General features: G+C 43.3%; 1 protein-coding gene across 1 annotated transcript in view; it reads left to right on the forward strand.

The window, feature by feature from the left end:
• The first annotated feature begins 1,288 nt into the window (after window positions 1–1,288).
• LOC143767202 (cobalamin binding intrinsic factor-like) overlaps window positions 1,289–12,147 on the forward strand; it is a 164,050-nt gene continuing 153,191 nt past the window's right edge. Inside the window, exons 1-2 of the mRNA XM_077255331.1 lie at window positions 1,289–1,555; window positions 1,648–1,836. Of these exons, the coding sequence (XP_077111446.1) occupies window positions 1,483–1,555; window positions 1,648–1,836 (262 nt within the window). The 5' untranslated portion in view covers window positions 1,289–1,482. The remainder of the gene's footprint in view (window positions 1,556–1,647; window positions 1,837–12,147) is intronic.

Here is a 12,147-nt window from a genome sequence, read left to right on the forward strand (position 1 = left end):
CCTACTTCCCATCTTTCACCACTTTCTCCTATTAACTTTTCACCTTCATTGTACTCTTGTCCCTTAGTTAGGTTTCCCTTATGTGCTGTGTGTTTTTGTAAATATTCTATTTGTAATAAATCCCCTTTTAAAGATTCAGAAGTTCTTGTTAATTAATATTAAATGGCACCCTAAAACTCAGCAGATTCTACAAAGGACAACTCTTATATAGGAACATGTTGACAAATTGTTATTTATATTACATGTTAATTTGGACCAGACTTAGAGGATTAATAGGTCTGACCTCCTGGATTTTATCCTAGTACAGGCGATTGAGAAAAATGATGGCCTCGTAATGGCCCCATTATAGTATAGTGCCCCCAGTAACACCCATAGTATGATGACCCCACATTTCCCCACAAAATATGTCACCACAGCCACCCACACAGTATGATGGCCTCCACAGCCCCTACAGACAGTTTGATGCCCCCACAGCTGTCCATCCAGTATGATGGGCCCCACAAGCACACCCACGGTATCATAACTCCACAGACCTGCCACACAGCATGATGGCCCTCAGTTTTCTCTCACACAGTATAATGGTCAATCACAGCATGAAGCCTCCACAGGCTCCCCCAAAAGTACTGACTGACAAAAATAAAAAAAACTCAGCACTGTCCCATTCCCCTGAAGCGCTGCTCTGTTGTGTGGTGTGTGGACTGAGGCTCCTCGCTGCAGGCACAATCTAATAAAGTAATTGCATCTGTTGCACAGGCTGAATGGTGGTCGGATCCCTGTTTCACAATTGTATTCAACTTTATCTCTATCCTGAAGATGCAGATGAAATGAAGACATGTGGGTGAGAGGGGAGCATTCCCCCAAATCACTGTCCTCTTGTCGATTAAGTGGTCTTCCACTAATAGTGGAATAACGCTGCCACTCATTTTCGATCTAGGAATGTTTAGGATGGTACTGCAATAGGAAGTTTCAAGAAGTGTCCTATTGCAGTACCATTAATGAATATAGTGAGCTCCTTAGAACTTCCCATTCTTTCACAAATATTTGGAAAGGCAGACTGCATGGCTAGGGGCTGGATCTTACAAACCTGTTGTAATTTAAGGATTAAGAGGTGTGACTCAATACTTTTATCCATATGGTATATTTTACTAGTGAGACTTGAAATGACGTGGCTTTGGCTGATTTCCAAAAGTAGAGAACGTGCTCATCGTGGGTGGAATTGTCTTTGTATTTGGTTAGATGAATGTCCGACATGTAATGTTTTTCAGCCTTACCTCTTCGTGGCATAATTGCACAACTCACTGGCGCCAGGAGGAGCATAGCCGTGCTGAGCACAGTGTAAATCCCATGATATATTGATATGTAACTGCAGCCAATGTGCTGTGCCAAATGAAGAGATTGAATGTAAACACTCAACCCATGAATGATTGCCAAATCCTGCTTATATAAAGAGGAGGAAGAAACAATGTGTCATTCTGTATCACTATGAGGCAAGTCATCATCTTGTGTGCTGGGCTTATCAGCCTCATCCATTCCTGCTGGGCTAATGGTGTCTGCCGTAAGTATAACACAATAAGGAGCATAGTGGCCATTGGACAATCACTGACCACATTACAGGATCATCTAACAGGTCTTCTGATCTTTCCATAGATGTCTCTGATGAACAGAAGTCTTCTGTCACCAGCTTGGCAGTCACCATGGCCAGAAGTGTGGGGCCATGCGTAACTCCTGACCCTAGTGTTCTTTTGGCACTGAGGTTAGGAAAGCTCAAGGACGTCTTTGCTCAAGAACTGCTGGTAAACCTTCTAAAGGAGGATGCTGTTCAGAGGATTAATAACAGTGAGTATATTTCTAATGGCTCAAGACCCAAACATGAATATTTGAGATATAAGCTTGAATGGAAGGAATGTGTTTTTAAGAAATTAGTACATAAAGAAATTAAAGTAGTTACTTAAATTTAGCATAATGTAATAAAAATAGTACACTGCATAGTGTAAAACTATTTTCAAATCTTCTTATATTTTCACACATCTATGTTCTTAATGAAAAATAAATAGGATGATGGAAGGGTCTTAAAAATGTATATTTACCAATAAAATTGAATTTTAATAATCTGTATATCCAGAATTATTAGTCAATGAATTCAATTTATTTATTCTGTAAATCTTGCAACAAATAGAAGGCACACAAATTTAATGATACATTAAAATAATACAAATGAATAATGAAATAAAATACCCAAACATTTATATTTTAATTAAATTTCAACTTTATTGCAAATTTTCACTTATCGTTCAAAAAACAGGTTTGTGTAATAACATTTGCTTTTAATTTCTGCTATTTTTTATACCTATATGTTGTATTTACATATGCTGCTATTATTTCATGACATATCTACTATATAATTGTCTAAGGGTCACTTCCATCTGTCTGTCTGTCTGTCTTTCTGTCTGTCTGTCATGGAAATCCCAAGTCGCTAATTGGTCGTGGCAAAACAGCCACGACCAATCAGAAATATATACTACGTGGCTGTGTTATATCCTATGTGGGCTGTGCTATATACTAGGTGGCTGTGCTATATACTATGTGGCTGTGCTATATACTACGGGGCTGTGCAATATACTACGTGGCTGCTCTATTTACTACGTGGGCTGTTATATACTACGTGGCTGTGCTATATACTATCTGGCCGGCTGCGAACAATCAGTGACAGGCACAGTCCGGCCACGAATTGGCACGGGATTTGAACCCCGGTCGCAGCTGGCCGAATCCTGTGTATTCAATGTATTATTCTAAAATCTTCATAAATAAATAAAAAAACTATTCTAGAATACCCGATGCGTTAGAATCGGGCTACCATCTAGTCTATTATATAATTGTCTAAGGGTCACTTCCGGCTTTCTATCTGTCCTTCTGTCTGTCACGGATATTCATTGGTCGCGGCCTCTCTGTCATGGAAATCCAAGTCGCTGATTGGTCGCGGCAAAACGGCCACGACCAATCAGCGACGGGCACAGTCCGGCGGCAAAATGGCCGCTCCTTCCTCCCCGCAGTCAGTGCTCGCTCCATACTCCCCCCCCCAGTCAGTGCTCACACAGGGTTAATGGCAGCGTTAACGGACCTCCGAGGTGTAACGCAGTCCCTTAATGCTGCTATTAACCCTGTGTGACCAACTTTTTATTATTGATGCTGCCTATGCAGCATCAATAGTAAAAAGATCTAATGTTAAAAATAATAATTAAAAAAAAAATAGTTATATACTCACCGTCCGTCGGCCTCTCGGATCCAGAACCAGCCTTTCCCACTCCTCTCGATGCTCCGGTGACCGCTCCATGCATTGCTATATACTGTGCTATATACTACGTGGGCTGTTGAATATACTACATCGCTGTTATACACTACGTGGGCTGTGTTATACACTACGTGGCCTGTGTTATACACTACGTGGCCTGTGTTATATACTGCGTGCGTGGGCTGTTATATACTATGTGGCTGTGTTATATCCTATGTGGGCTGTGCTATATACTATGCGGTTGTGCTATATACTCCGTGGGCTGTGCTATATACTACGTGGCTTTGCTATATACTACGTGGCTGTGCTATACACTATGGGGCTGTGTAAAGTACTACGTGGGCTGTGCAATGTACTACGTGGGCTGTGCAATATACTGCATGGGCTGTGCAATATACTGCGTGGGCTGTGCTATATACTACGTGGGCTGTGCAATATACTACGTGGGCTGTGTTATACACTAAGTGGGCTGTGTTATACACTACGTAGGCTCTGTTATACACTACGTGGGCTGTGTTATATACTGCGTGCGTGGGCTGTTATATACTATGTGAGCTGTATTATATGCTATGTGGGCTGTGCTGTATACTACTTGGCTGTGCTATATACTCCGTGGGCTGTGTTATATACTACGTGGCTTTGCTATATACTCTGTGGGCTGTGCTATATACTACGTGGCTGTGCTATATACTACATGGCCGGCCGCGAAAAATCAGCAACAGGCGCAGTCCGGCCGCGAATTGGTGCGGGATTTGAACCACGCTTCGCTAATTGGTCGCGGCCGATCGAATCCTGTGTATTTAATGTTTTATTCTAAAATCTTCATAAATAAACTACATACATATTCTAGAATACCCGATGCGTTAGAATCGGGCTACCATCTAGTACTGCTATATTTGTGTGTATTATATCCTTTTTTATAATAGCACCTGCACAGGCAGTGCTGATAATAAAAGTGTAAGGAAATCACACATCCATATGGACGCATATTATGGATCGTATTACCCTAGAAGTGCAACGTGTACTGCTGTAGGCTGTACTGGAGCTACAATTTCAATATTCTTCCCTCTATTGCGGAAGCATATTAAAGGCAAGTCCACTACTAGAATATTGACGAATAAATCTCAGGATAGACCATCAATATCAGATTGTTGGGGGCCTGACACATGCCACCTCCACTGATCAGCTAAGTACAGCAGAAAAGCTCAAAACGGTTTATAAGTCATACACTGCTTACACCCCCCACTGCTGGAGGTGATAATAGCTGAGGTGGGTGCTGGGTGTCGGACCCTTACCTTTCTGATATTGATGACCTGTCATACTGAGAAGTCATTCATGTCACTGCAAGGGACAACCCCATTAAAGACACAGGTCTGAAGGGATTGAGATCGCATCACATGCATCTGACACATTCACTTTAAGGTAATCCAGATCATCATAATTATCCTGTAAAGTATTAGGAAGTGTAGAAAGAATGTAGAAATTCTTCAGTGCTGTACATAATTGCGAAAGGCATATGCGGTAGGATTACACATGGGCAGATAATTGCCTTGAAATGCCTTTAACTCTTTCACTGTTCATTCATATTTTACAGAGTTAAACTTATTTTATTACTTTTATTATGTCCCATTTTGTATTTATTTAATATTTGATTTGTGGGAGGGTTGTGATTAGATTCTGACCCTTCTCTCTTAAGGTACCGTTACACTAAACGACTTACCAACGATCACGACCAGCGATACGACCTGGCCGTGATCGTTGGTAAGTCGTTGTGTGGTCGCTGGGGAGCTGTCACACAGACCGCTCTCTCCAGCGACCAACGATCAGGGGAACGACTTCGGCATCGTTGAAACTGTCTTCAACGATGCCGAAGTCCCCCTGCAGCACCCGGGTAACCAGGGTAAACATCGGGTTACTAAGTGCAGGGCCGCACTTAGTAACCCGATATTTACCCTGGTTACCATTGTAAAAGTTAAAAAAAAAACAGTACATACTCACATTCTGATGTCTGTCACGTCCCCCGGCGTCCACAGGGTTAAAACTGCTTTCGGCAGGAGCGCTGGTAATGCACGCGCTGCTGCTGAGAGCTTCCCTGCACTGAATGTGTCAGCACCGGCCATAAAGCAGAGCACAGCAGTGACGTCACCGCTGTGCTCTGCTTTACGGGCGGCGCTGACACAGTCAACCCTGTGGACGCCGGGGGACGTGACAGACATCAGAATGTGAGTATGTACTGTTTTTTTTTTAACTTTTACAATGGTAATCAGGGTAAATATCGGGTTACTAAGCGTGGCCCTGTACTTAGTAACCCGATATTTACCCTGGTTGCAAGTGAACACATCGCTGGATAGGCGTCACACACGCCGATCCAGCGATGACAGCGGGTGATCAGCGACCAAAAATGGTCCTGATCATTCCCATCGACCAACGATCTCCCAGCAGGGGCCTGATCGTTGGTCGCTGTCACACATAACGAGATCGTTAGCGGGATCGTTGCTTACGTCACCAAAAGCGTGACGTTGCAATGATATCGTTAACGATATCGTTATGTGTGACTCAGCCTTTAAACTGCCATCCAAAAAATATTTTTATTGCCGAAAACAAAGAGAGCTTCAACTCTATACTGATGGCTGATAGAACTTTTTTTTCGTATATGAACCATAAGGACAGCAATGTCTGGACCAGCCATGGGTCTCCTGATCCAAACTCATGAGTTTCATATATGCTTATGAGGCTGTTGCATTTTGGTCAGGAGAGAGACCAGCGGTCAGGCTGGACATTGCTTTCTATGCTCAGACCATAACAGTTGGATGTGTGAAACTGGACGTGTGAACATTCAGACTGTCCCATATACTGTAACTGTCCCAGTGTCTTAGTACCATTTATTTTTTACATAATATCATTTTACTTACCTTGTCGTTTGCCATATGTTATAGACAAAACATTTACTTGATGTTCTAATTTATATGGCTTATTAGCCTTTTTGTTAATTGACATTTGGAGTGTGTTATTGATTAATATAGTTAACCACCAGAGGGCATATCCAAAAACATGAAGGTGAGAAGCTTCAACTTGGGAACAAAAAGGAAAGGACATGAGAATTTTATACCTTATGTAGAAGGCCTTAAGTAGGATCTTAACAGGTGTCTTAACCAAATTAACTGTTTAACTTTCTTATGAGGTAATTGTACAGCAATGCTGCCATATCTGTAGGGGCATATGGATCCCAAGGTCTTGCTTTCACTAGACCATGAACTGTAGCATAGTGTCAGAGGAGGGACACTATTGAGATTAGACTATACTAAAGGTACCTTCACACTGAGCGACTTTACAACGAGAACGACAGCGAGCCGTGACGTTGCAGCGTCCTGGATAGCGATCTCGTTGCTTCCCTGCACTGTGTCAGCACCGGCCGTAAAGCAGAGCACAGCGGTGACGTCACCGCTGTTACTGCCGGGTGCCGGCGCTGACACATTCAGTGCAAGGAAGCTGCCGGTGGGGGACGTGACAGACATCAGAAGGTGAGTATGTAGTGGTTTTTTTTACTTTTACAATGGTAACCAGGGTAAATATCGGGTTACTAAGCGCGGCCCTGCGCTTAGTAACCCGATGTTTACCCTGGTTACTCGGGTGCTGCAGGGGGACTTTGGCATCGTTGAAGATAGTTTCAACGATGCCGAAGTCGTTCCCCTGATCGTTGGTCGCTGGAGAGAGCTGTCTGTGTGACAGCTCCCCAGCGACCTAAACAGCGACGCTGCAGCGATCGGCTCATCGTCTATATCGCTGCAGCGTCGCTGAGTGTGATGGTACCTTAAGGAAAAAATGTCCTTTTGTTTTCGAGATTACACTCGTGATAGAGGTGGTAACCTGGAGCCATCAGCATTCTCAGAGAATGTAAAATTTCAGTCTGGCGAACAGATTCAGATGGTGGGGATGAAAATTTATTTACAAATGATTCTCGCAGTAACAATATAGTGTAAGGCAGCGGCTTGTACGACAGTGTGGTAATGAGGCAGTGACCTAGGTTAGACCAACTTAAAAGTCTTTTATTTTTGCAACTTACAAAAATAACTCAAACGTTATCCTTCAGTTTGCAGTCTGTACAAAAGTTGATTGCCGTGGCCGACTGCACCCCCATATCTCTTCTGGGTGCATCAATGGCTTATCCATTTTTGGATTTGTGGCAGCTCTGGTTCCACTATGTTTTAAATGTAGCTTTTTTCCTTTCAGGCCAGTGGGGGGTTAATGTCAATTACCCTTGCTGGCAATCTGTTGCAATTGAAAAGTTGCTCTGTCAGCTGATGAGGGTGGTGACCACTTCCACCATCCTTTAAATAGTCACCTTATGCATCAGCTGACTGTCTGTGACAGAGCAATCTATGTTGACCAAGCCTGGAGTAAGGAGCTCTCTGGCTGCTTACTAGCCAGTGCAGTGCTAAGTGACAGCAAGGGACAAGGTTCCTGATAGCGGTGGGGGGAGGACCCATTTAGGGCGTTAGAGGAGTGCAGAGACAGACTCAGGTTTGAGCTCAGGAGGTCTCCATCTCTCATTCCCTATTGGTAGGGCCTTCCTCTCCCCATTTCTAACCCGTTGTGTGTGTCATGCCGTCTGCTGACAAATCCCCAATTGGGTCATTGTATTTCGTGACACACACCCAAGCATTAACTGTGTCACCCGGCGCCTAGACCTTGCATTCCTGTGGACTATGTGACAAAGTCACTGGAGAAGTGATGGAGGGGAGATATGTGTCACTGCGCACGATGGCATCAGTGATCTAAAACCAGAATTGTTTCTTCCAGCACACTATGTGTTGGGTCAGTTTATTGAAAGTTATATTATGTCTGGTTTTAGTGGAACACTATAGAGCAGGAGGGAGGGGTCCACCATATCTCCACATGCAGAGTCCTGACAGGATCTGTGTGATGTTAGGATCATGTGATCAGTCACATGATAGAGAGGCACATGGTCTGGCTTTAAATAGCTGAACTCCAATGTTAGTCTGGGCTGTTGAGGGCCTGGAGAGGAAGACTCCAGGGGAGTGTTTGTGCACATAGTGCTTGTGCAAGGACTTTGTTAACCCTGAGTGGGCTGACCCCCACTAATGCAAGGACCGCACGAAGTGCTACCATTTTGTTTTGCTGTTTTGCCCAGAGGGCCATGTTTGTTTGTGCTTAAAACTTTGGTTTATGCTGTACTAATAAACCAAGCGCATTCTCAACCAAGTTCAACTCTTCCATATTTTTGACTAACATATGGCTCTTTAAGTACTGCACTTCTGCACCTTGTGACCCTACTCACTACAGATATATCTTGAAAACGGACACACAAAGAGCCGAACCGTTGATTTGGTTATATGAAATTCACTGGGTCTTTTGCTCTTTTTGTTCAATAAACTGTTTTGCAACACATTTTTGAGTGCCAAAGTTTATACTCTGTATGTTATATTTATTTACTTCTGAGCACCAAGTGTAAACTGTTGAGCACCTACTTTTCCCTCTAACCCTTAAAAAAATATTGTCAGGAGTTGCAAATTGGTATTGACACTACGTGTCAGCATGATAAAAATGGTGTTCCGAGGGTAGCACAAGAGTATAGTCATGTATTCAGCAAGCACGCCCTTGACTTTGGTAGAGTAAGCTCCATCGAACATCACATACCCACAGGGACCAACCTGACGACAAAAGAAAAGTATAGACCAATTCACCATGCAAATTATCAACAGGCAAAATATATGTTAAAGGAGCTAAAACAGGCAGGCGTGATTAGGGAAAGCTATAATCCTTGGGTTGCCCCTTTAGTTTTGGTTAAAAAGAAGGATGGGTGCATCCACATGTGTGTTGACTACCGTAAAATTAGCAATGTTACTCATAAAAATGTATGCGCATTAACGTATATTGTGGAGTCTCTGGATGCTCTTTGGGAAGATAGGTATTTCTCTATCCTGGACTTTCCCAGTGGGTATTGGCAGGTTCCGGTTGCTGAAGCTGACAAGAAGACAGCCTTTGCAATGCCAATGGTACTATTCGAGTTCAACTTTTATGTCGTTCAGTCTGTGCAATGCATTGAGAACTCTTTGAAGATTATGCTTGGGGCATAAGAAACCGTTTTCCAGTATCTGGAGGATATAATCTTCTGTCCCAAGACCTACGAGGAAAACCTTGCTACATTTTGCCAAGGTGTTCGAATCCCTGGCAAAGTTTGGATTGAAAGTGAAGCCATCAAAGTGCCATTTGCTGAAACCCAAGTTTCAGTATCTGGGGCTTCTTGTTAGCACAGAGAGTGACTCCAGATCCAGACAAGGTGACTGTTAACCATGACTGGACAGCGCCAACCATCATCCGGGAAGTCAGTTCCTTGGTCTTGAAGGCTAGTACCACCGCTTCATTTCTGACATTTCAAAGTTGGTGGCTCCATTGCAAGAATTGCTGGTGGGTCAATCCGTAAAGACAAGACACAACAGTTTTCCAATCGAATGGAATGCAAGGCTGGAAGAGTATTTCCAAGGCTTGAAACAGGCCCTTACCGGGAAAGAAGTCTTGGCATAGCCTCACTAAAGATGTGCAAACCCTTGACCTCGAACTTGCCCCTGACCTGAACCTAATAGAAGTCAATGGGGATCTGAACTTCGATGCTTTAAAATGGCTGTAAAATGGTCATAGTCAGGGCTAGGGGACTGCAAAAGAAAGCTAAATGGGGGTAAGAGCAGGAAAATTGCCCTGCAAACAAATGTGGATAGGGAAATGATTTAAAATAAGACAGAATAAAAAAATAGAAAAAAAGTACAAATCTTGAACCTGTAGGTGGAGGTCCACGTGGAGGAGGTGGACGTGGCGGTATAGGTGGAAGGGGCAGGTGAGGAGGTATTCAAAACTGTTTTAGTAGGGTTTTTTTGTTTTAGTTAGGGAGCAGACTTAAAAGAACATAGAATAAAAAAAATTAAAATAATCTAGAAACAGGAGACGGAGGTCCAAGTGGAGGAGGTTGAGTTGTAGGTGGACGTGTCATAGGATGAGGAGGTAGTCAACATTGTTTTTTTGGGGGGAGTACGCTGAAAACAGACAGAGTAATAATCTGCTGGCCACTTTGTGTGTATACAGGCTGTGTAATACTCTGCACTTTTTGGGGGTTGAAAACCATGAGAAGAGCATCAAATAGGGGACATGGCTCTGTTGCTGCTGATGGTGTAGATGCTGCAGGGAGAGAGAGAACTGTGGAGTCAGAGTCATTTAGTGGGAGTCTGTGTCCATTCTGGATGAGTCAAAGTATAAAATGGACCCAGCCTAACTCCTAAATCATCTAATAAATGGGGTGCAGTAGTTCAATGCAGTATGTGCTGTAATTTTTTTAAATAAGAATTTGGGAAAGTTATGAAATGTACTATAAATCTGTTATATTCCTGATGTAATTATGCAGTCTTTTAGTGGAGATGAATCTGTGCTGCACTTTATGTACATGCTCAGTGAGGCAGTGCTGTGGAGTTGAAGTCGTGTAGTGGAGTCAGGGAAAATTAAGGAGTGGTAGGTTTGGCTTACCGACTCCACAGCCCTGCCTGCTACGTGCCCAAATGAAACACCTTCATGGTACATGCAGGCGTCAGGATGTTCTGCGTAATTTCATAGGCATGAGTACCGCTGGATGAAAGTGACAACAGAACAAGTAGAGGTGGTTTTCGATTGGTTGGTTGAGATTGCCTTCAGTTCCTTTGCTTGGTCTTCCACCCGGTCCCCTAATGAAAGCGCAGATTTTGCACCTGCGGCCCACTTCTGCTTTTTGATAACACTGCTGTCTGTGTCTCCGCGGGCCATCTATCTGGACCTGGCCAACAATTGAAAGAAATTGACTGCATTGATGCTCAAACACTTGTTCTGTTAGGGTATGACTACGTGGGAGGGGTAGTGCAAACGGTCAGCGAACCACTGCAGGACATGTCTGATAATGATGAAACACAGGTGCCAACTGCTGCAGATTTCTGCTGTTTGTCATCTGGCAAGAAGGGCATGGGTGAGGACGGTGTGGAACATTATGTAGAGGATAATTATTAGTAGTTGTTTTTTAGAGCACCATTGATTTCATGGTGCTGTGGATGTGGACAAGTTACCGTATATACTCGAGTATAAGCCGACTCGAGTATAAGCCGAGACCCCTAATTTTGACACAAAAAACTGAGAAAACTTAATGACTCGAGTATAAGCCTAAGGTGGAAAATGCAGCAGCTACCGGTAAATTTCAAAAATAAAAATAGGTACCAAGAAAAGTAAAACTAATTGAGATATCCGTAGGTTAAGTGCTTTTGAATATCCATATTGAATCAGGAGCCTCATATAATGCTCCATAAAGTTTATGATGGGCCCCATAAGATGCTCCATAGAGATATTTGCCCCATATAATGCTGCACAAATGTTGATTATGGCCCCTTAAGATGCTCCATAGGAAATTTGCCCCATATAATGCTGCATAAAAGTTGATTATTGCCCCATAAGATGGTCCATAGGAAATTTGCCAAGAGCCTGCTATGTACACCTTGGAGGTGCTGGCCTGCCCTGTGGAAAGTGTACTGTTGGAATGTGTATTTATTACAGCAGGAGGTGTGATCACAGACAGGTGCATTCGCCTATCCACAGCCAATGTGGGCAAGCTCACATTAAAATGAACCAGGTATGGATTCCACAGGACTTGTCCATACCTTTTGCTGAATATAGAAGTATGCCGGCCGCACGCAGCCATTGTTAGACTGTACCACAGTTTGTTTGTTCTATTCTCCAGTCACAATGTTTTGTGGCCTACCCAAATAAAAAAAGAGGGTGTTTTGCAGAGTTCACCCACACAGGCTGTTTTACAGAGTACCCACACAGAAACG

Source organism: Ranitomeya variabilis, chromosome 4, assembly GCF_051348905.1.
Source record: "Ranitomeya variabilis isolate aRanVar5 chromosome 4, aRanVar5.hap1, whole genome shotgun sequence".
NCBI classification, from domain to species: domain Eukaryota; kingdom Metazoa; phylum Chordata; class Amphibia; order Anura; family Dendrobatidae; genus Ranitomeya; species Ranitomeya variabilis.